Below are 24,843 nucleotides of genomic sequence, written 5' to 3'. Positions count from 1 at the left end.
CTCCAATAAGTCATGGGGAAATCATAACAGTCTTGGTCCAGGGCCACAACAGTTCCTCGGTTAACCGCTTGGTTAGCCACTTACTGGCTGGTTCTCAGGCGGCCTTCAGAAACATTTCTTTCTCTCCAAAACAGAAATGGAATTTAGGCACTTGTCTTCAGCAATAAGTTTCCTCTAGGGAAAGTATGGCTAGATATATGAAAGAACTATCCAGCCTTTCCCCTTTTTTTTTGTGATGGAGAAGAACTGTGTACTGCTTCTTCTCTATTTGTTTGAAGAGCATTTTATAAGGACAAAGAACAGTTGAACAGAGTATTTAGAGCCTTGAATGAGAAGCCTCTTTGCAGAGGAGAGAGGATGTGCATAATCTTTGTGGCTGGGCAGAATACCTGATGAGTGCTCTTCAACTGTACTTCTTGCTAAACACTAAATGTTTTGAGTCATGAGACTCTGCCCAGGGCAGGGGGGTTGGAACTAAATGATTGTATCTTTGAGATTGCATCTTCCAATCCAAACCATTTGATGATTCTATGATTAACAGAGCCCTGCCAGTCTACATTCCCTGGTTTACTGATGAACCTTTTTCCATTCCAACTGCTCTTGTGGTGGTGGCATCAAGCAACATTCAAGCAGAGGATTTTTATTATGTGGACATGCTGGGGCCAAACCGTCCCTTCATGAAAGCAAGTGGAACTTGAAGGAGACCAACACCTGGGGCAAGGCGGCTATGCTGCAAGCAGCTTAAGGTCAGTTGTGTAAACTGTGGGATATTTACCTTTATATGTCTTTGTTTCAACACCTTTGCAATCTCTCTACTTCTTTGGCTGTCATGGTACAGCATTGCTCCTAAGGAGCTATGGAAGTTGCCAGACTTCACATCCTTACAGGTCTGTTAACACAAGTGTCTGAGGTGTTTCTTTGAACATCTTTATTAAAATTATACACACGTGAAAATGCACAGACACAGGTTGTGGTCTGATTCTGCTCTCTTAAACCAGTGTAAAGAAATCGCAACGTGACCTGTCTCCCCTCAAAGTATGTGGTGGGAGAAAGGTCTGCTAGACTTCACTGCACCGTATGTTGTTTGATATTTTTCTACTATGTCACATTAGACTGAAACAGTTGCTTCTAGTGAGGTGAACCCTGTTTTGCTTGGCTGTTAATGAGTTCTGCAAAAGGTATGCCATTTTGTTATGGGCTATACCCATTTTTGTCAGACAAAAAGCAGTAAGTTTAAAGTGTAGAGTAGCATTGCAATTCGTGTACAGGACTACTGTTCCCTTGCTTAATAGTAGCTTATTTCATCTCACAAACACTGAACCAGTTAAAAAAAAATATGGTTCTCCTTGTAGGATTTTTCCCATGTGTTACATGCCAATACTGCCCTAAACACAGCAGTCCTGTTAGCCATACAATTTAAAATAGCTGATGTAGAAGAGTTATAAAAACTGTGATAAGAAAAAATAGTATTATCTGAAGCATAATATTAATATAAACAATATAGAAAAAATACATATTTACACAATGCCAAAAATACAATTATATACATTAATATCTATTACATTAAATTATATATCTTTAAAAAAATCACCAGACCAATAAATTATACACAGTCTCAGTAGAAAGGTCTGGCACCTTTCTGGTGTATGAAATACATACATAAAAAACCCCAAACAAAACCCTTGGTTAACAAGTGTGGTCACAAAAGCAGATATCTCTAACATTCTTAGTGCCTTGAATAAACAGCATCTGAAAGCAATGAAAACTGAGATTAGAAAAGGAAAACAATGCCAGTGTCTTCATGTTCAACTCCACCAGCTGACTACAGTGCTATGAGAGGTGGTTGTGTGGCAGCAGTGCTGGCTGGTGGCTGATGTGACAGCTAAAGAGCAGATTCCCACCTCTGCTTTTGCTAGGACTGCCAGCTTACTTCAGTCCTTGTTCTCCTCCAGGCCTGCTCTATGTGTTAATGACAACTCTGATTTCTACAGGCTAGGTCAAGAAAATTATTTTGATCGCTCATTATATAACTTCAATTCCTAATGTCCAAATCGTGGACCTACTGAGATCCTTCTGTCTCTGAAAACTTCTACAGCCCTTAAGAATCAGCTCTACCAAGGCACACAGGCCACCTCTGCTTACAGCTTTTCCAGACTGGTCCTCTGGCCATGGGAACAGGAGGCGAAGGGCAGTGCTAGGGCCAGGTCTGCTACTGCTGCAACTCTTACGGGCAAGGGACTGGACACAGGCTAGGAAAAGGAGCCTACAAGGATGGGGAGTTTGAGCAGAAAGAAATAGCAAAGACTGCAACACCTACATTTTCCAGTCAAGGCAGATGGGAAGTCTCCTAAGGCTGTCTGTATAGTCAACAGCAAATGAGGGTGATGCAGGACAGAAATCAAAATCCATGAATGATAGAAGAGCCTAGTGAACACAGTCAATAGCTTCAGTGTGCTTAAAGGTTGATGGTGTAAAGACTTGTGAGGTAAAAGCCAATATCATGATGGGAAAGGGGTTAAGTTCACCCAGCAGCATAGGACCCATGAAGTGTGAGATGGGGAGAGCATGAAGGTTAAGGTAGGAGCAGGAAGTGATAATGACTATTAATGGAGGAAACAAAGATGCAACTGCAAGAGTAACAAGAGGAAAGGAGTGAAGAAATGAAGGTCCACGAAGAGAATAAGTATCGATGGTAAGGGATAGCACAATTTCCCTCAATTACATTGTCAATGAGCTATTACATTTGAAACATTTTACAGTTTGATAAACTTGCAGTTACCTCTGTGATACTCTGGATTCACATTTTCATATATTGGAAATAAGGGATTTTCTTGTTCACTGCGAAGTTTTCTGGCTCTTAACATATCTCTCACACATTGATGTAGATAGACATATTGACACTGCAAAAGATTTGTTTTAAGACACACTGGGAAATTTGGTAATTTAATTTTCTGTATTGTGAAAAATCATTACAAGCTAACTGCATCACACAAAATCAAGGGTGGTGTTAAAAATGAAAATGCACTTCTAAAATTAATCTCATTTTCACACTAGAAATACAGCAAACTTTTGTGATCATGTTTTTAGAAATAAAACAAGTAAAACATAAATGAACACAATATGTTTTGATGGATCATGCCATGAGTGAAAGCTCTAGCAACTGTAAAGCATAATTTGACACAGTGCTGTGTTGGATAGCTCCTATGCCTGAATGCTTTGGTATACAGTATGTGTAACAGAATCATTATGCACAGGAACACACGCAGAAAAGACAAACAATTTCCTGGTTTTTTTTGTTCTGAAAAGAAATATTCTGCACAGAATTTTATCATAATATATAAATATTTCAGAGACCTCTGAGGAACCCAAATCTTCTGGCAAAATAAGTATTTTTTTGATCCAATGTAAGTTAGTTTTTGAATACACAGCAAATGACAGTCTTTTCTGTAGAGTGCCTTTCACAGAAGGGAGCTAAGATGACATTTGCAACCAAAGTAAGGATAGTCAGCATATTATTGACTATTTATCAAACTACCTTTATAGAACAGATTGTTAAATCCCCATGCTTTGCTACTCTTTGTGGCTTATGACATGGGTCATTTTAATATTTTGGTTAGTGTAACATGGTACCCCAAAAATCAGGCCGAGCCTCTTTATAGATCAAGGTGCACCTTTTTAATATTACTTTATGTCAAGAACATAATTTCTCCAATAGGTATATTCATTTTCTCTCCTTATGTCTTCATTACTTATTTTTCACAAGAAATCCAGTCACTGCTCTGTGCCTTTTTGTCAGTGCTCTGGGAAAATGAGGGTGTCTGCCTTTATGCACATACAGCTGCTGTCTCTGTGGAGCAGAACCCTGTGCCCCAAACACCAACACGATGGCCAAGGCATGGAAACTTTCTTAGTCTGTGTTACAGCAGCTGTGCTGAGCACACTGCCTTTTGAGCTGATGGACACAATTTTCTGTTACTCCTTTGCATGTCTCCAGCTACAGTCTCTTGTCTGAAACAGCTTTCAGCCAAGTCTGAAGCAGGAGCAGTGTTTTGTTGCTGGTGTTTTTCTGTGACTGCATAATGTCACTCATGATGGTGCTGTGACCTGTGGCCAGAGCATCTCATTGTAAACAGTCCTATCTGCTGGCCTGTGCTCCCCAGTGGGATTTGGTTTCCACTACACTGACAGATGGGGACTTATCTTTTATTCCAACCCCACAAAAGATTGTAGAAGCCAAGTCATGGACTCTAGGAACTAGTCTTCACAAACATTAAAGGGAGTTTGTGGAGCAGACTTTTTCTTCCCCCTCTCCCCACCTCCTTTACTGTTTTTTAAAAGTTAATTCACTGCTCATTGAAAACTCTGAATCATCATAAAACTCAAGGATAAATTTACTTCATTCTTTCGTGGGAGGATGAGAGATTGTATTGTTTGTGCTCTAAGCTACTTTGATGAAACGCAGTTCCAAGTCAGAAATCATATACAGATGCAACTGACAGTTCAGTTCATATTAGTAAGACTTGCTGAGAATACAGCAGCTGAGTGGCTGTGCACTGACACAGCTACATGGTCAGTCTACAAGCATGTTACAGCTCAAGTTGGGTGAGCATCTGTGACCTGTAAAAGCTTTTTGTCAACATGTGCCTGGGATGCAGACTGCTAAATCTTCCAGAGGCGGGACTGGTTACAAGGATCTGGGTAAGACTTGAGCCACAGCTGGTTTGGGGCAGAAGGGCATGTAGCAGTGGTAGTGGGAAGGCTCAGCTCCTCACTATTGCTCTAGACATTTTGTGTGGGTCTGCCTGCCTTTTGACTTAAGTGTCATGTCAAGCTTATCGTAGTTGCCTCTTTTTTCCAGCTGAGATGTCTGTCCACCAGACTATGGATGATGGGAATGCAGAAGGTGAGCTGAATCTGTCTCTGAGGATATCTAGACCAGGAAGAGAATCTGTCTCCCCTCCAACAGGTCTTCTGTGATTAAAATATTTCTAGGAAATCCCTTTCTTGTGTTCCCAGTTGGGTCACTCTTAATACCCATATGAGATTTTTACATCTATCAGGAAATGCTGTCACTGACATTTTTGTTTCCAAATTGCAGCAAAGAACTCTGTTAGTATCAAGCTCCAGGCAGACCCATCAAACCTGTTCTGTCTTCTATTAACAGTTCACAGGGAAAATGTAAAGACTGCCTCCACAGCTCACCTTTATTAAATTGGCTCCTAAGTGTTTAGCTGATGCTAGTGTAACATGATTGTGCCACAGTTTTAGAAGCACAAATACCAAGCTTTTCCTGCACTTTGAGAATAAATGTACTTGCTTTTGCATAGTATGTTAGGAGAATGCTGATCAACTCTCCAATACCATTTAAAAGAAAATGATATAGGAGTTCAATAAAAAATAAACTGCAAAGCCACAAGGTCACAGTGCTTAGAGTCTTAACATTATGTACATCTAATTTTCTTTGCTCTCCACTCATTTTTCCCTACTGTGTCAACCTATCTGTCTGTTTTGGGCTTGTCTTCCAAACCCATCCCTGAAGGCCCTATCTCTGCTCAAAGCTCATTTACTGGACACTGCAGTAAAACCACAATGTGCTGTATGCCAGGGTGACTGTGGGCCAGGGCAAAAAAAAAAAGGAGAAATCTATAGGAAGCATAGCTGCTACTCATTATTGTTTGGACCCACTGTATGAAAGCCAACAGAAACAAACCTGAACTAGAAATTCTCACAGAACTAAAATGCATCTAACTAATATTTCAGAGTGGAGTAAATGCAAAGTGCTTTGAGAGCCTTTCAGATGAGAGACTGATTCTTATATACTATACCTGGTGTACAGTAGTCTATCCAAAACTTACCTCTGTCTGAACCATATGAACGCGGTGAAGCCTTAGGTCATGCACTGCTGCATAAATGTCGACAGTGTCCTTTGAATCCAGCTGCTGCAGAATTCGGTCCAGTGCAATGAATGTGCCAGTCCTGCCAACACCAGCACTGGAAAAAACAACCCAAATGATTTAAAAGCAGACAGATCAAAGCATTCACTATCTTCATGTGATATTTTTGTAAAGTTTGGATCTTCAGGGTGAGAAGAAAATTGCCCAAATGACACCTCTGAAATTTCAAACACTTTAAAAAGTGGAATTTGTTTAGGAAGGAGGAAAGGACAGCGATGCAGTATCTCTCTTACTGCCTGCACTGCTTTTTGCATTGGATTAACTCAGTCATTGAGATATACTGGAAGACTACACCTGACTGAAACTTTGAGACCTCTTCTCTCCAGGGATGCAGCGGTCAGCTTGTTTCTAAAAGATCAGTTGGCTGTTGCCTTGTGGAAGAGCAAAGTAAGGAAAAGAATCACAGAGCCCCCAGTAGCTGAAATGCTGGGAGGTGGGGTCTAGAGGCAGGAGGCTGGAAAGAGGAAAGCTGACCTGCTGATACCATAGACATCTGACATGCTGCAGCACAAGCTGTACAGGCAGACACCGGCAAGGTCACATAGGATACATGTCTCAGCCCATAAAATGGGTGGAGGGGTCAGATACTACAATCAGGGAGTACCAGGGAGCATATGGCTGTATCGGAAGATACAGCACCACACTGCACTTCTCTCTCTCTCACTCTCTCTCCTCCCCTCTCTGTAACCCTATACTCTGCTGCAACTGGCCAGTCAATCACAGACCAGGCAGTCCAGTTTTGGGTTTTTTTTGTATACATATGTAGGGGTGGACCACACAGTGGAGGAAAAACTGCAGCCCTATGACTGCCAAGAGATGGCACAAGTGCAGAAGGGAATGAAAAGGCAGTAAGGAGAGGGAGTCTCAGTCAGGATGGGGAAAGGATGGATGTGTCACCCAGTCTCAACATCCATACATGTTGATATACACTGTGGATATATCTTACATTTTTGGAACATCCATTTGTGATTCAAATGTTGGGCCACAACAGCAGCACATAGGTAATTTAGGAATGCAAACACTTATGAACTCTCCAGTGGTCCCACAGAGTGGTTTCCTAAGAATAATTTTTGATGCATCTCTAGGGAGAGATTGTGGGTGAGTGCATGTGTCTCGGAAATGCTGCCCTGATGTATCTGGAGACTCAACCCCATTACCTATCTCTCGGCTTCTGTGGCTGCCTATGCTCTAACAAAGATGAACATTTGGGATCTTCCCAAGGGTACGCACAAGGGCTCTGTGCTGGTGACTTTTTGCTGCTGCACGTACCTGCAGTGTACAATAGTTGGTCCTGTGTCTGGAGTCCTGTTGATATAATCTCTTACGGTTCTGACAAACTGAATCAGGGACTGGGTGGTCTCTGGCACACCATGATCTGGCCATACAGTATAGTGGAAGTGACGGATGAGCCTCGTTGAGTCAAGCTGCTCTTCCTGTTGGGATACAGAAGTGTGGGTCATCAGGCCAAGAGAGGAAGGGACACACAGAACATGAACTTTCAGAGGAAATGCTATAGATGCCACCAGAGATGAGATAGGCATGATGCAACTGTGCTACAGCAGAAGAAACCTTCTTAATTCAGCCTTGCAGGTGTTTTAAGCCAATTAATTAGGAAAAAAAAGTGCAAACATACACTGCAAATTTTAAACTCTCGTATTGTCCATTCTGGGAGCACTGACTCAGACATCATCTCAACGATCAGGTCTCCATAGTACAAGGAATCCTGGTCAAGGGGCCAGTAGTGATCACACTTTACCTGCAGAGACACAAAGAAAGACAGATTTAGTTTTAGAAACACCTGCAAACAATGCCTCTGTCCAGCACTGGCAGAAGCAGACTTCAGACCTTCTGTACCTGAGGATGAAGGAAGAAAGGCAGCAGCTGAGTTCAGAGAGAGATGCCACTCCCTACCATGTCAACTCAACAAACAGGGCCTAAGATGGGAACAGGCAAGGATGGAGTGGGAAGTGGAAGCACTTCACTGATCCCTCTTCTGGATGCCACAACATTTTCTGCACCAAGTCTTCTCAGATACCTGCTTGGATAAGAGCTAGGCCTCCAGTGCCTGCTTCCTCACCTCTGAGACATGACTGTGGGGTCCCACTCAGAGCCAGTGAGGTGCAGAAGGACATAGGTCCAATTCTGCATTGGCTTTCACCCTCTCTTCAAGAAAAAAATATTAACTGAAAGGGAATGACCCCATATGTGCCACCACATGATCATTACTTCAAGTTTGTTTGATCTTCTTACAGATCTACTTTGTCTTACAAAGGACTCTAGGTGTGGTCATACTTGGGGAGTTATGATACTCTTGCACTCAGCAAGAGTGTTAAGTGTGAGAGTGTCCCTTTAGTAAATACATTAGGACTTATATATCAGAGATAATTTGATGCATTTACAGATCAACATTTGCTCTCTAGAGCTTATATTGAAAGTAGAAGTTGATGTGATAAATGGGCAATTTTGTTGGTGATTGTCCTTCTGCATGCTTAAGAGAACTGTATTAGTACTAGTGAACGAAGTCCCTGATTAGAGCCCAGAAGCACTGAGCTCTGCTCCTAACTCTAGCCTTGACATGCTACGTGACCTTGGGATGGTCACTCCATCCTCACTTCAGAGCCTTCATCGGTCTCCAGTTTTTATATTATGCCTTGGATCTCTTACTGTGTATTTCTTGACTGGACCCTTTTGGTGTTAGTGTGATGCAAATAATAAGCAAAAGCTTTTAATAGATGCTAAAATAATCAATAATAAAGAAGAGTCACTGCTCACCCGGCCCTTCTCAACACACTGGGTTACCATAACAATATTGTGAACATTTTGCTCCCATGCCATCTTCCAGAACTCATCTTTGGTGCCAGGCAAAGGGCCCTGAGTTGCTATGTATTCCCTGCGGAAATTATTGCCCTGCAAAAAAAAGAGAGCTCTGTTAGTTTTCAAAAAGGCAGCAAAAAAAGTCTTCTAGTAACTGAATAAGCCATGGGGTTGCAGCCAGGGCTCTGCAGCAACAGTGCCCTTGCTGGGACAATAGTTTTGAGAGCTAAATTGTTGTGTTGGACCTGGAGGCAAAAGACTGGTTGGAACAGAGAGAAGGAAGAGACTCTAGCGATCTATCTAAATACTGTTCCTTTTGTAGCAGTCAAAGCTTTTCATTGTTCCACTGTGTTTAGCATGGTCTCAAGCAATTTTGAAACTACCAGGCATTTTTGTTTTATTTACTGTCTTTAATAAAACAGCTGAGTTCTGGCTAGAAATCTGGATTACTAAAGCCACTGCTATTATCAATCATAACTCTTTGGCAAAGGGCATTATTTTAATTTCAGCTAGTTTCACCACCCTGCAAGGTGCCAATGGTGTCAGGATGAGCTACAGCTCCACAATGAGGATGACACCTGCAGTGATAGCTACAGTTGTTGTGGACACTGTATAAAATCAGCGACCTTTAAAAGTGTGTCCTTGGCCAATTAGACCTGCTATCTTACATAACTATAGCAATCCAAGAAAGTGTCCTTAAGTGGTGGGTAAATCACTCACAGTTAACTTAATGGCTGTCAGACACAATCTTTCAGCATACCCACAAAATGAGTCCTCAGATCTTTATATCAAGCAAATCAGTGAAGGGGGAGGGGAGCCTTAACCATCCAGCTTTATATTCAGTTTTAGACGAATGACAAATTACCACTGGAGGCAGGACTGTAAAATACCACCCTTGACTCACTTACTGGTATGTAGCTTGCATTAATGTAGTCTGAACAAGGGTCATCATCCACATGGGAAAGCTTCACTCTTGATGTATCATCTAGGAAGAAATTGATTACAAGTGGCTTATGGCTAGGTCTTGATTTTCAGTCCCCCTCCCACTTACCGAAATGCATTTGTGAAAAGACTGACAGCACGATTACAAGATTTTATATGAAGAGCTATTTTAGAGGGATAAATGTTCATGTTTTTACTGCCTCTTTCATCCATGAGTGCTGTGGAGTGTTCCAAAGACTAGGAGACAGATAGGTGAAAAGGAAGCAGTAAATATCCCAAATTTACTCTGCTGAGCTGCACAGGATTTGTTATGACAACAAAAGAGCCACAACAACATCCTCCTTTGATCCTAACAGCAGTGTGCTGTACTGGAAAGCAGCACCCAGCTCTGTCCTTGAAAGAATGGTTGTGCTTCAGTGGTCTTCTGAGCTAATATGGGTGAGCAGGCCAAACATTTTCCCTAGATAGAGAGCCCTCTGCAGAGACATACAGAGTGCCTAAGCCACCAGGTCACTGATTTGTGAGATAATGCCATGCTGGATCTCAGTCAGGTGTCATTTTGTGTACATCACAGGTATGCTCCCCAGCCGAGCATGGCAGGCAGAACACAGGAGATGCTGTGAGCCTGTGCTGCAAGCACACACCACATCCATTAGTGGGGATGTGGAGCAGTGAGTCATGTGCTGTTCCTCATTGTTTTACCTCCAAAACTGCCAGGTAGGAGATTGAAGGGGGAAACTCTTAATGACAGACAGATCTCGCCTCAGGAGAACAGGGTTAACCTCACACATGTCTTACCCTGCAGAATCACACTAGCTCTACACGGAATAGGAGGTTTGCTGTGTACTCTGAAGAAGAAAGATTTGGCAAGGCTGTCAAAGAGCACTGAATGGATGATACCCCGTATGTAAACAACCCTACTGTTATTTCTACTATCCTTGTTATCAGCAGTGACTGAATGCCCCTAATAGCTGCAGGCTTTTCTCCCTAGACTGAATGCTAGTCATTACACCTCTAGTGTGAAATTAAATTACTGGTCTGCATGAAGCCATTCAGGGCCATGCATCATCTGCCTCCAAGCACCAGAACCTGAGCTGGCAGAGATATTTAATCTTTGACAGGAAGGAGGGAAGGAATTGGCTGCACTCTCTTTTCCACTAGGCTTGCTGAAAAAAAGTGAAAAATAGCTGGTGTGATGCAATATTCCACAACCAAACCTAAAACTCACAGGGTAATATATTATTGTATCGATTCTTCCCTCTGTTCTCTGGCAGAAGAGCTATGTCACATGTCTGATTTCGACCCACATCTTTCAAGTCCTGCAAAAAGAAATAGTAATGAAATGTGAGGTGGAAATAATTAAAGGACATGACAACACAGGGGGAAACAGTGCTTATCAGCTCTCTGGGTGTTTTTTAAAACAACAAACTGAAATTACATAGCTAATCATACTGTTTTAAAGCAAGTACATGGCTGGCAGGTACCTTCCATGCTTTATCACACAGGTGTACTGTACAATCAAATGCTTCTGACCTTAGCCAGACCAGTATCAGGCAGAGGCTGCTAAACAGAAGATGCTATGCCATATGAAGTCCTGGTTTCTGCACTCGGACAAGTGGAGTTCAGTGGAAACACTCCAACTTATATGGGTTTGTGTGAATAAGACAATCAAATGCAGGCCTTTATAATGCATTAACCCATTGATTCAGCCAGCCCACTCCTTCATAAACAAGTCCTTTGCCTACGTTGGGATCCCACCTCATACTCCTTGGACAGAAGGTAGTTGGAGTCTGCTTGAAGTTTGGTGAAGTGTGCTTCAAAATGACTGACTTTGATCGGACTGAAATATTCAACAGGAGGAAGAAAATCACAGGATGAATCACAGTCATAATTTATCCAGTTGGTTACCTAGAAGCTTTTTTAGGTATTAGTATTTTCTTTTTACCTGGAAGTTTTCCGGTTCCTAGAAATGATTTCAAAAGAAAAAGAAACACTTCATCAGTGAGTGACCAGATCGGTCTGTTCAATCATGATGCCATGTTAGAAAAAAATCTTTTGACATTACCCTTTTTGGCCCAAGTTCAGATGGACTGACAGTGGCCTGTCCCTGCGAATGCTCAGCCTTGCTGTAGGTCTGTCATGGCCACTGCTGGAATAAAAGGAAGGTATTCTGATACATCATTATGTTCTGATGCTGGTGATAGTTGGCAGTAACAACTTATATTGGAAAAAAGGAATTTAAGAAAGTATGTTTTGATTTGTGGCTCTGATCATATGACATTGATCTTTGCTGGGGCAGAGAGTTTTCTTGTATTTTAACTTGGTAACAGTGATGTGGAGTATATGCATGGCACAGGCAATAAGACTTTTTTCTTGCTCTGAAACACTCACAGCCCAGTCATGCATTAAGGAGGATGTCCTATGCTAAGATGGGCCCTAAACTGGTTGATTCTCTACATGCAGGAAGGAACATGTAGGGAGGTTTTCAGAGCTGTAAAAGGTCTACAGCTTCCAGCACATCCACTCTGCAGACCAGGTCTCTAGGAGATGCCCAGGTTCACTGCAGCAGTAAGAACCACAGCAGGCTTTGGGAAAGCCATGGAAGTGGTACTTACTCCATAGAGTTAGTGTTGCCTTTCACCCTTTTGCTGCCATCTCCTCCTTCAACACACCTCCCTTTCTCTTTATGCATGATGTGGGAAAACCATACTGGTATAATTGCTGTCCTGCTGGCTGTGTAACTCACAAGAAACCACATTCTATCTGGAGTTCATCCATTTTGGCTAAAAGCTATGACAGTTTTCAATCTGAAATTCTGCCATTTGAAAAGCAAATTCAAAACAAAATAGACTTAATTTTGTATCAGTAAAGGAACTACATTTCAGATTTTCAGAGATTCCCATGCAATGGAAAGGTTACTTTTTTTCCTTTTTAATTTCAGAAACTGCATGTAATTTCATATCTTTCAGTCACACAGAATGGTTTAAATGGATAAAGCTTTTTTCAAAGTTGAAATAGAGTATTTCACTTTTTAAAAATGTATTTAAAGTTCACTATTTAAGATTCATCTATAATGTGAAATATACAACTAAAATTGACAAAAAAATAAGAAGTAAAGTTTGAACTAATCTTTTGGACACTGAGGTAATGCTACGTCTTAATATTTTTGAAGTGAAATGATAAACTCTAAATGAACAGTTTCAAGAGCTTCCCATCTACAATTCAGATGTAAATAATATGAAACATTTCATTTTTGAGAAAAGACATTCACTTTGAATGACAAACAGATTTTTAGAAATATTCAGACTCCTATTGAAAACTAAAAGTTACAAGGATCCCCTATGAGATACAGAATATATAGAATATATAGATTTCTTAATATGTATGTCACTAGTTCTATACTTAGTGCATACAGATGTTGGGGGACAGATTTTATCTATTGAATAGTTCAGTGTATTCCTTCAATTTTACAGTTACACTTTATATATTGTATTACTTAATATAATTTGACATGACTTTAATAACAAGAGACTGATAAAGGGAGTCAACTTACCCAACTTTGTGTCTACAGACAAATAAAGCAGTAACAGCCACCAACATCACAATCAGAAACAAGCCAGCACTCACACCTTCAATAACGCCAAACAGAGGCTCTAGAAACAAAACAGTGTAATTATATATGTAGAGGAAAGGATATGAAGAATTAGAGAATCAATAACTTTCAGGGGATCTGTTATTATCAGCTAAAGAAAATGTCTGAATACAAGGAAATATAAGGCATTTAAACACTTAGCTAAGACCTGGCCTTGATTCTTGTGTCCTTATTTTTTCCACCATTAGACAAAATTTTTCACTCCCAACCACAGTAAAAGAAAGTACAACTCCATTATATGGGAATTTGGTTCTCTTGCACTTTGAAGCTTTCTTGGTGATAGCTCCACTGAGCATTCAACCTTTCCTGTACTGTCAGCAGCTGTGTCAAGCAGTCCTCTGAGTTTTCAGCTAAGGCCAGATAAGCCACAACTCCAGCCTCATCTCAGAGCAGCCTTCAGGACATGCACAGCAATCTGGGTTTGCTCCACTCCTTACAAATAGTTCTAGATACCAGAGTGTTGAGGCATAATATATAATCACATGCTACAGTCATTAATAACAAGACTGAAACTAACCTGCCTCTGTAGTGATCGGTAAAGAGAAGAAGGTGTCTGCAAAGAGTGGTTTAGGGAGCTCCTTTGGATCTTCACTGAAAAGCTGGGTAAAAGCTCGTATGCTGATCCTGAAACACCAGTATGGTTACAAACATGGCTCATCAGATGTTCAGAACCAACAGCAGAAAAGTAAGAACCCATTTGCCCCTTAGAGATAACTAAAACCTTTTCACTGACCACAGGCAATTCTTAATACAGGCACCTGAGTTAAATACTAATCAATTGGCATTCTACTTAATTAATAATACTAATCCCTGAGTTAAATATTGGGAAGCCCAGTTAGTACAAGTGGAGGCCCCTGAGGCACCCTGGCAGAGGTAACAGATGGCACACACAGCTTGACCATGCCTGAAGGCAGGACTAGCAGAAGCTGCCGAAGGGAGAGGACTCAGAAATACTTCTTAATGGGGACAGATTCTCCCTTCACTTGGCTATGCTAATGGAGAAATGTTATAGTCCTCTTGGTTCTCCTGGTAATGTGGGTATTTCCCAGACTAAATTTTTGGGAAATGTGCCCTAATCAGAGCAGATTGTTGTACGATAGCACTGTCTCAATGATGAAGAAGCTGAGAGGCATGATGTGCACTCCTTGGCATGTGCCTTCTGTCCATGTGTCTGTTCAGTGTGCAGCCTGCAGACTTCTTGGGAGAGTCTTTGCTTGTGGAGGGGTGTGACTGAGCTGCACTGGAGTCTGGTCTTACAGCCTGCATAACTGCTGAGCCTGGCCTTAGCAGGTGCCCTCTTCTACACCCTGCAGCTAACCTGGGCCTAGATCTGGAGCCTGGGGATGGTGCCACATGATAGAATAACCTCCAGACTTTTCTAGCTTGCTCCAAAGGACTGTTGTGGGGTAGTGGTGCCAAACAGAACTGAGTGAAGCATACTTGCCTTCTCCTGTTAAGTACTCTTCTGACTTAGCTGATGGTCTTTCCAAAGAAATATTTAGCAGCTATAGGAGAAGGTCCCATCAAGTGGAGGAAAATAAACCTATTAACTGCACAGAGTTTTGTGCATAATCAGTCATATCATTCCCATGCTAAGGACTAGTTCTTATCTATGAAACAGGGGCTTTTATAAAGCTTTTATAAATTTGCAGTGAAACACAAAGAACATTGTACAATCCAGTCACTAATCTACAGAAGCTCAAGTGAATAAGGCATCCAGACAGCACCATGACTAACACTGTGACAGCACACAAGCACCAACATAAATCTAACCTATACGCAGTTCGAGGCTTTAGAGGTCCATCGCAGAATTTCTGATGATCTGGATCACACTTTCCTCCCAGATTTTCCATTTCTCCTCCAAGCTTAATGTCAAAGCTTTTATAGTCACTGTCAGGGTTTTCAGCACATCTACTGACAAAATAATTTGTCTGGTAGATGCGTATAGAGTCGTTGTGTTTGTACTCCAGGTAGGACGGTAATGGGTGCTGCTCATCAGGCTTTGGTCCTTCACTACCTACATCATGTGCAGGGAAAGACAGAAGGTTTAGATGCCACAGCCATTCATGTGACGCAGTTTATAGGCTCAAGCTCTTGACAGACCTATTCTTATCCAATTTTCTATCATTTCTTGGAGGCTACTTTGTGAATACAAAGCTACAGTGGTTAGGGTACCTTGTTTCTAGTATCAGCCTTACTATTATTTTTTCAGGCAGATTTCCTCACAAGACCTCAGTCTAAGTTTTCCAGATACAATGCTGCAATAGGCATGCACAGGTCAAATTCAATGCTATGACATTGTTTCCTGTGCTGTTGGTGAGAGTTTCTGTGATCCAGATTCTTGGATCCTACTAACGGATATTTAAAAAAGCAAGTAAAACAAAATCCACACTCTGACAAGTCTACTATATATAGAAAAACTACAATAGAAAATGACAGGAGTCCCCAAATGTAAATTCAAAATAATGGGTAAAAGAGTCAGTTAGCCAAAGCCATGGCAATGAACAGTCCCCTTCTCAAAGAGCTTTATTGTCTGCACAAATATGATAGAGTAGACAATGGAAATATAATCTCTACTTTTTTCCTAAGGACTGATGGACAGAGAGATTAAGAAACTTTCATAAGGGTAACAAAATATGTCCTGGCATGCCAGTAAACAAAGCCACTTCTAAGAATAAGGTATTAATTGTTGAGACATGCATCTGATTTGTCACATATAGGTCAACTGTAGAAAGGGAGGTATACATGCATGCCATGAGGACAATTTCTTTTGTTTTACAGTGCTTCAAGCAAAGTAATTTTCTTCAGTAAGCAAACACCACCTGGCAGACCTCTGCCTTCTCAGCATGGCTCTCTGAGACTCTCCAAATGAGTGGCCTTAGTGTTCCCACATAGCATTTAAACTACCTTTTGAGATCTGTGCACAGCAAGGCAGTTTCTTCTGTGTTCACTACCAATGGTATCCAACAAAATTCTCTTACTACGGAAATTTTCTGAACATACATGAGAGTGTAACTTAGAATACATAAGCTAACTACTGCTTCTGTCTGAACTCTGCAGTTGCTACTGACTCTCTGAGGATAGGACTGAGTTCCAACATTACCAGGCAAGGGAGGAAGTATAGATCCAAAACCTGTATGACACTCAGCCACTAGATGAGGAGAAACCCCTTTGCTGTGTAGTGATAAGGGTGTACCACCCCATGGAACTCCCACAAGCTGCAGAGAGAATGGTATTAAATGATGACACTTACCATCAGCCTCTCTCACAACCACAGTAAAGTACTTCACAGCTCCATTAGTATCACTAAACCAGCTGCAGTTAAAAGTAAAGTTGATGGAGGACTTGGTAATCAGAACCTCTTTTTTGTTGACTCGTATGTCTGGAGGTGGCTGAGGGGGGCCTGAGTAATTAAAATAAAACAAAAATAAACTAAAAATCAAGAGAAAGCCTTATCTATGTACTTGCTGTAAGCTAGACCTAGAAAGGTAAATGCAATTTGTAATAAATCTCAGATGCCTGGACCCAAGTCTCTGATTCTATTCTCTTTCCACTCAAGAAAGTGTCTTCACCTCCCACAGGAAAACTGCCAAAGGATGAAACATGCCAGCAGTGAGTCAAGCATAATAACAGTGATAGCTCCTCAGTAGGAATTCCTGCAGAAGCCTACATGTAAATGCATTAAAGTCTTGTTAAATCCATGAAATCAGAAATTGTCACTGCTAAAAATGACACAGGTCTAAGTTGGGTATTTGGAGGCCACTTAGAACACTCACTACAGGAAGTTACCTACTTTAAGCATCTAAATTTCCACTTCATTTTCCTAAGGAACAGCCTTGAGTCAGCCAGACCCAGCATTCAACTACAGAGTACCATCTTCCAGACTGACTGCAGAATTTCCATAGGAAATGTTCTTTGTATGATACAAAGCTATACCTTGAGCAGTGACACAGCAGAAGTAAACTGGATAGTGAAGTACACATGGAAGAAAGTGCATCAAAAGTAGGAATTTTAAGGATCTACATTGTTGAATCTTTAAAAAATCTGTATTACTGAAACTATATTGCACACATGGGAAACATTTCAAATATATAAGCAGGTGACTAAATTTCAAAAGCTTTGAAATTGCAAAAAGAACCAGTAATTCAGACATTTATAGGTTGTTGAGCTAAACCTCTTAGACCTCCAAAGCCTAGCTGCAATTTTTTGTGTTGTCTTGAGATAGGGCCTCCAATGTTAACAAGAGGATGGGAAAGCAGCAGCGGTCAAAACAAGTAAGTGACAAGAAACAAATGTGAAACACAAAACAAATAAGAACAAACATGAAAGAGCTAACCTTCAAATAGGACTCAGTCTCACTTCTTGTGACATGAATGGCTAGTTCTTACCACACCTGAATTAGCAGCATCCTTTGTGGTAGAGGAAAGAGACTGCATGGTTGCAATTAAAAGGTGATTCATGGGGGAAGGGAGAAGGTGGGTTGGCGACTGAACTCTGTAGCTTAGCCCAGGAGGTCCCGAAGCAAACATAATTTTTATGATCTAGCATTTCACACAAATGTGGCATTTAATAAGCAGCTACAGAGGCATCCCTGAATATAGGCCTCATGGCCATCCTGTCAGTTTTGAGTTTAGCCCTGGAGCAGTTCAGGCCTCTGCATTGTGCTGTGCCACTGAATCCTGAGGTACTGGAGCAGCTCTAAGGTCAGTGATGACAGGTTGCTGACTATGGTGATGCCTGGCAGTGCAGAGGCACCAGCAGATGTTACTGCTACCCTCCACTCAACAGCCTACAGGTGGAGAAACTGAAGAAGCTGTTTCAAAACACATGCTATGGCAATTTGTGATCCTCCCTCAGATAAAACTCCTGCAGGTGATTAGGTCAGGTAGCACCTCAGAAGAGTGTATAGAAGCCCAAAGAGAATGCACTATCACAATTCAATGCCCCTAGTGATGGATATTTGTGCTGAGGATGGCTACCATCCATGAGAGGAAACAGCCAGAAACAGGAAGCCAAGAGCAATCATGAAGACAATTGAAGGCATGTGATGATGAGGAGGACAGGGTGATAGGATAATTGTTTCTGTTTCTCAGGCATATGAATATTCACTTATTTTTTGAATGAGCCAAATAATCAGGCCTGGCAAGGTAATGAGAGACAATACAGTAAATATCCTGCATCGTCTGTCACAAAAGGGACCAAAGGACAGGTTCACTCTCCTTTGGCCAGCAGATTACAAGTGCCACACACAGGCAGTTGTAGAGTTCAGAACTCCTTCTGCTGTCTAACCAACACAAGCAATTGCTTATTACCACTCACTGCCTCCCTTCAGGGCAACTCTGAATTCCACTTACGATCGATCATTGTGATGGTGCTGTCTTCAACTGCTTCACTCGTCATGTCTGCAGAATGCACCTTGATGGACACCAGGTATCGCTTGTGGGGAACGAGGGTCATGATATTAAGTAGAGATTTGTCTTTTTCTATCCTTTTAGAAAATTCCACGTCACTGCCCACTTTTTTGCATTCGACGCTATACCCATCAAAGTCAGAATCAGGAGGAGTCCAGGAACATGCGATGGCGGTAGAGGTTTGGGGCCGACAATGAAGACTTTGTATCTTGTCTGGTCCTAGAGAAATGTTGAGAAGTCGAAGCTCAGTGGGAAAAGGGACAGGCACCACACACTCTCTGCTCACACTACAGCTCCTAGATTCTGCACCAACCGTTAGATCAGAGCAGGAGGCTGGGAGTCAGAATTCCCACCTCTCCTGCAAATATGTGCTGCCTGATAATTATACAAGGCTGTCTAACTCATCTTAGCCATCTGAAATCAGATCTGATGACATCAGAACCATCAGTTTGTGTAGCTTCAATTGTGAAAACAAGCAAAAAAACACCTACTTGCTTAAGTATTAACAAGAACAGCAAGACTGCAACGTGATCGATTTCTTGAATACTGTTACAACTTATCTGGAGGTTAATGGTTGGACATGATGAGCTTAGAGGTCTTCTCCAACCTTGATGATGCTGATCTGATGTGGTTAACAGTATCCGTCAATACTGATATGAGTCAATACTGATACTGTCATCTCATGACTGATCTGGTTTCGTGGGTAGCACATGGTATGTCTGTATTACTAAAACACACCACAGAAATATGCTTCACCCATGTAATATGGGAGCACCATTTATAACACGTGACATGTAATAAAGACAGGATTTCACTTTCAGATGGCAGACATCTACATTGAAGTGATTAAATACAGGTGAAAGAGGTAGCCATGCTCTGATTTTAATTAATATGCTGAATTAAGTCTAAAGAGCCATACAGCTTACTAAACATGTATGTCAATTTAGAGCTGAATATCACCCCAAATGACATGAGGATTTGCCAAGGCAAAGTTATTTTTACAATTCCAGGTCACACTTTCAAATCAGCCTGCCACTGAGATTGCTAGAGACAGATGATATGGATCCATAGACATGGAGACAAACAAAGGGCAGTGAAACTCTCTGGTTTCAGTTTCAAATCTAGTACTCCCTGTCTGATCATTTAGAAACATGTTGATTATTTCAATATCCTACTGTCAGAGAAGTCTGGATATTCAGCCTTGTTTCACCTCTGAAACTGCAACTGCAAATCTGCAACTAAACAGCCCCACTCTGGATGTGAGGATTGTAAATGCATGTCTATTTTCAATCTTTAAATAGCTGACCTTGCACACAGCAAGGGCTTAGAATCTATCTGAATTCATCAGTGTCATTCATGGATTTATTAATTACTGACTGTGTAAGGAATTGGCAAGATTTAACAGTTTTGCATCTTCTCCAGCTGAGTGTTAGGGTGCAATGGACCCTACTTACTTGTTCTCACACTTGCCGACTGTGACTGACTGTATGTCTTCCAGCTGTTGCCACTGATGGTTCTGATGCTGAACTCATAGAGTCTGCCTGGTCGCAGGCCATAGATGATGCGTACTTTAGATTTGCTGCTGCTGTAGGGATTGAGTACTGTGAGCGGATCCTTTGGAAGCCACTGCAGCTCAAAATCATCATAGTCTGTCCAGTCTGGAGGACCCCGCCAAGTGACTGATAAAGAAGTGTTTGCAACATCAGTAAAGGATACAGTGTTAGGAGGGCTGGGTGCTACACAGAAATGGGGGGAAAAAAGAAAAGAAGACTTAAGTTTTTACGCAAGACAAATGAGATGAAATATGCATTATTTTCTTCATGCATCAGAAGGCAGTTGTATTATCCCATGTATACAGCTAGTTACTACATCTGTGCTGATGGAGTTGACTTTCACAGACATTACATATTCCTGGGCCTTTGCAGGAAAAACAGTGCTGAACAAAACCATACCCCATTGGTTTAACACACTTAAGGATATCCTTTATTTTTACTCCTTCAATGACTCTTATAATAAATCCTCCCTCAGAATAAAACTGGTGAAATAGTATGAATTCAGACAGATGTGACTAAACAAAAATGTCATACCTGTTCTTCCTTCAGCGTTTGCTGTGTTTGTCAGGTCACCACTGTGAGTCACCACAACCAAAGAGTACTTTCTGCCAGGAATAAGCCCTTGGAAATGCCACTCTTTCAGGTCTTTTCTTCGCCAGGTTTCTTTCTGTGTCCCATTCGGGTTGTAAAGATTTAGCTCATAGAAGTCAACATCTCCTGCTGCTGGAGCCCATGTGAACCACAGACTGTCCGTCATGTTCCGGTTGGATGCCCTGAGACCCACAACTGGGGCTGGTACTGAAAAAAAGGGGAATAAGTATTACTTTTTGTAGAACATCCTTTGATGTGAAGAAGCACAAGGTAAAGCAGACCTTGCACTTATTCTGTAATGACAGTCATGTAATAAACTAGACAGCCACCACAGCTGGCCTAAAGACCAGGAAGCATCAGGAAGCATATCTCAGTAGCTTCCTTTCTTATTTTGAACTGCCACTGTTCCCCAAAGAGGTTGAAAAGTTTATAATGGATAGTTTTGCAAGTCTTAAGCAGCTTTTTCCCAGTCAGTGCTTGGAAACATCTAGTTTTGAGGTAGCTGAAGAAAGTGCACCACTGTGCAGACGCAGTCTTACAGAGGGGTTACTACAGTGCCTCAAGAGGTTAAACAAAGGTTTCACAGAATGTCAGAGCTGCTTAGAAAACTCTGTTTCCCACATGTGGCTGAAAAAACACAGAGCTGCAACCAGAGCTCCCCGTGGGAAACAAGTTTTATTTCACTGGTAAATTGTCTACCCCATTAACCCTACTTGCTTTGCCTTTTTTTCTTTCTCACTCATACACCAATATTGATTTTAGGATGGGAGACAGCTGTTTTCCTTTAAGGCTTAAGCAGCATACATTGGGATGTCCTTCTCCTGACCTGAGTTCCTGGGATCGATTGCAAAGTTCTTCACTTCATTTTTTTTGTTGGAACCACGTCATTCAGAATTTACCTTTCTTTTTATCTAATGCTTTTCACATGCTAGGTCCAATTTTGGTATTTCTAATAGTTACTCTAATCTAGTATGAGCATCAGTCTCAGACCAGCTTACTGGTGCCCCCCATGAGCACCACACTGGAGACAGATGGTTTTCTTAAACATTCTTACCTGTTCTTCCAAAGACAGATGACTCATTAGTGAGGTCTCCACTGTGGGTAACAATGACCATTCGATACATTCTGCCTTGACGCAGGTTCTGGAATGAACACTGCTGGAGGTGCTGCTCTCCTGAAATCCTGTCATGAAGAGACTTGTCTGGGTTATATAGGAAGATGTCATATGAATCAAGCTCCCCTGGTGAGGTGGTCCAGCTGAAGGACAGTCGGTCAGTGGTGTTCTCTGTGACCTTCAGATTTGTAACAGCTGCTGGAACTGAAAAGGATAAATGCAAGAGTAAATATCAAGGAGACTAGCCACTAAGCTGGACCTTTAACAAACTAACTACTTGTGGCTGGAATACATTTCAATTAAGCTACAAGTAGCTACGTAATGTCAACAGCAACTGTCAGAAACAAGGGGACAGCATTTCTGAGATGCTGCTGAGCGTCTCCAACACAATATTTGTATTTCCCAGCAGGTCTGATTCTCATAGAATCTCACACAGAACTGTCCATTAGTTTCTACGAGCAGCTTTAATTGAGTAAAAACTGCAAGACTTGGTTCTGAGTTTAGAGGTGTGTAATCACATCAAAGCCAGCACTGAGAGCCCTGAGATTGTGAATTAAAAAAACTTGATGACAATAAAGCATTCAGGTAACTCCATAACGTACAGACTGAGGAAAGCATTCAGCACCTTGGTTTAATATCCTTATTATGAACCACAGTCACATTATTATGATGACAAATTTCAGATTCACATACCAAGCACATATCAAGAAGAATGATTCATAAATACCTGGAGTCTGTTCCTTACTGGAATCTTTTCAGAATTAAGATACACAGATGATTCATGCATTTAATGATATCTGACTGAGGGTACTGTAAATAAATCAAGATGTTCAAATTACCTGTTCGGCCAACAGTTTCTGCATGCTTACTGAAGAGCCCACCACTGACTGTCAAAACTTGTATTTTATACTTCTTGCCGGCTAATAAATCTTCAAATTTGTGCTGTTTGGCAGTAGCTGGTTCTGATTTGTTGCTCAGGAGGACTCCTTGCTCATTCAAGAGCAGAATGTCATATCTTTCAGCTACACCAGGAGCTTTCTGCCAGGTTACTAACAAGGAATGACTGCTGTAAGCATGATGGGCTAGTAATTCCTGGACAGAGGCTGGAACTGGAAGGAACAATTAAAGGCAGGACATTACAAGGTGAAATACAGAGCATTCGGTACACAAACGTGATTGAAGCAATTATTAGAACACGACTTTATATATTTTCAATTTCATTTGTGGGAAAAAGAATCTGTGCGTACGTTTATGTAAGCAAATAATTCCTAGACATAAATAGAATCAGATGAAGTTACAGAGCATCATGGGCATTTGAACTGGGCATGGAGAAGCAATAGGTATATATAAACCATCATGAAAAGAAGGAGAAGGAGAATGAGATGAACTGACCGAAACAATCAAGAAAGGCATATGAAAATAACTGAAAAGTAAAGAAGTGGTAAATTGGTGTAAAATAGTGGCACAGTATAGAAATGTTAGCCAGCAGCTGCTGCACAGTAGTCAAGGCCCCAGATAACACACTCAAGTGCTAAAGAGAGAGTATAGATTAAAAACAAGGGGGTGTACTGTCCTGAATTTTCTGGCACACAGTATACTATACATTGTCTAACAAGTCTTGACCATGCAATGAGCTCTGCTAGAACACAAAATGTGAATATATGGAGTGCATGTATGTATCAGATGGGTACACACACAGGACGTGAGAGGAATTCATTCTATGAGGGCAGACTTTGGGCTGGGGACTTGAATTCCACACACATTCACCCAGGTAATGCTACTCATGTGGCACATCTCACTGGTATTAACAGACCCATGCCTAAGTGTTTGCAGGAGTCAGGACTTAGGCTCTTTGAGATAAAAACTTCACGAGTCTGGGCGCCCCCATATCCAATGGTATACTCATAAACATTATTCAGTCAGGGTTAGTTTCTTGGAAGACATAATGCAACTTGCTTCTTGTCTCAAAGGAAACATACCAGTTCTCCCAAAAGCTGCTAAGCTGTTGTTCAAGGTGCCACTGTTAGACTGCACCACCACTCGGTACTGCTCCCCAGCTTCCAACTTGTGAAACATGTGCTCAGAGATGTGTTTGGAGACACTCTGGGAATCAAGCTGATGGTTTTGCTGAAATATAGTCACTGTGTAGGAATCAACATCTCCACCTCCAGGAGTCCAGCTCACTTTCAGGCTGTTTGTCATGCCATTAGGTGACACATGAATGTTTCTGACCACACTTGGAACTGGAAAAATAGGGAACAAAAAGGCACCTGATCAAAAATTCCTGTTTGATTCATACTTTCCAACTTCTACCTGTTTTATGGTCACATCAAATGAATCAAAGTACAAAGATCATTTACAGGTACAAGTAATTTCACTCATGGGTAAATACAAGTAAAGCTGAAGACTTTTGTGTAAGATTATGCCATTTTATGCCAGTTCTATGTGTTTATAGGAGTAAAAGTAAAGGAAACATAACTAAAATAAAAAAGTTTCTACATCCTTTTATTTGGACAACCTCCCTCTTGTCCAAGTGCTTTAAGAACATCTCAAAAAATCAAAGTTCTTTATGTACTCTTAGTTACACATTTTGCAGTTATCTCACACATTCATTTCAGGTGGGTAAACAGAGGTGTAAAATAGACAAGTGATTTAGCTAGAGATACCAAGCAAACAACTGGCATGTATGAGAAGAACAGAAACACAAATCCCAACATCTCAATACCATGCTATGCAACAAATCAGATTATCTGTGAACAATCAAATATTGGTAACCATGACATCTGTTTATTAAACACAGATTGATTTGTCT

General features: G+C 41.2%; 1 protein-coding gene across 1 annotated transcript in view; it reads right to left on the bottom strand.

The window, feature by feature from the left end:
• Positions 1–1,556: 1,556 nt before the first annotated feature.
• The window catches only part of PTPRB (protein tyrosine phosphatase, receptor type, B), a gene marked incomplete at its 5' end in the record, with an annotated part of 38,046 nt that continues 14,759 nt past the window's right edge, over positions 1,557–24,843 (bottom strand). Inside the window, 21 exons of the mRNA XM_009080711.1 lie at positions 1,557–1,749; positions 2,780–2,900; positions 5,856–5,991; positions 7,224–7,387; positions 7,588–7,710; positions 8,727–8,861; positions 9,677–9,753; positions 10,939–11,029; positions 11,469–11,550; positions 11,656–11,673; positions 11,776–11,859; positions 13,264–13,363; positions 13,880–13,986; positions 15,136–15,379; positions 16,616–16,765; positions 18,717–18,992; positions 20,228–20,509; positions 20,861–21,124; positions 21,972–22,235; positions 22,871–23,140; positions 24,011–24,274. Of these exons, the coding sequence (XP_009078959.1) occupies positions 1,727–1,749; positions 2,780–2,900; positions 5,856–5,991; positions 7,224–7,387; positions 7,588–7,710; positions 8,727–8,861; positions 9,677–9,753; positions 10,939–11,029; positions 11,469–11,550; positions 11,656–11,673; positions 11,776–11,859; positions 13,264–13,363; positions 13,880–13,986; positions 15,136–15,379; positions 16,616–16,765; positions 18,717–18,992; positions 20,228–20,509; positions 20,861–21,124; positions 21,972–22,235; positions 22,871–23,140; positions 24,011–24,274 (3,275 nt within the window). The remainder of the gene's footprint in view (positions 1,750–2,779; positions 2,901–5,855; positions 5,992–7,223; positions 7,388–7,587; positions 7,711–8,726; positions 8,862–9,676; positions 9,754–10,938; positions 11,030–11,468; positions 11,551–11,655; positions 11,674–11,775; positions 11,860–13,263; positions 13,364–13,879; positions 13,987–15,135; positions 15,380–16,615; positions 16,766–18,716; positions 18,993–20,227; positions 20,510–20,860; positions 21,125–21,971; positions 22,236–22,870; positions 23,141–24,010; positions 24,275–24,843) is intronic.

The sequence above is a fragment of the Acanthisitta chloris genome, unplaced genomic scaffold (genome assembly GCF_000695815.1).
Source record: "Acanthisitta chloris isolate BGI_N310 unplaced genomic scaffold, ASM69581v1 scaffold14428, whole genome shotgun sequence".
Lineage (NCBI taxonomy): Eukaryota > Metazoa > Chordata > Aves > Passeriformes > Acanthisittidae > Acanthisitta > Acanthisitta chloris.
The sequence above is the reverse complement of the archived record's forward strand: the minus strand, read 5'-3'. Positions and strand labels throughout refer to the sequence as shown.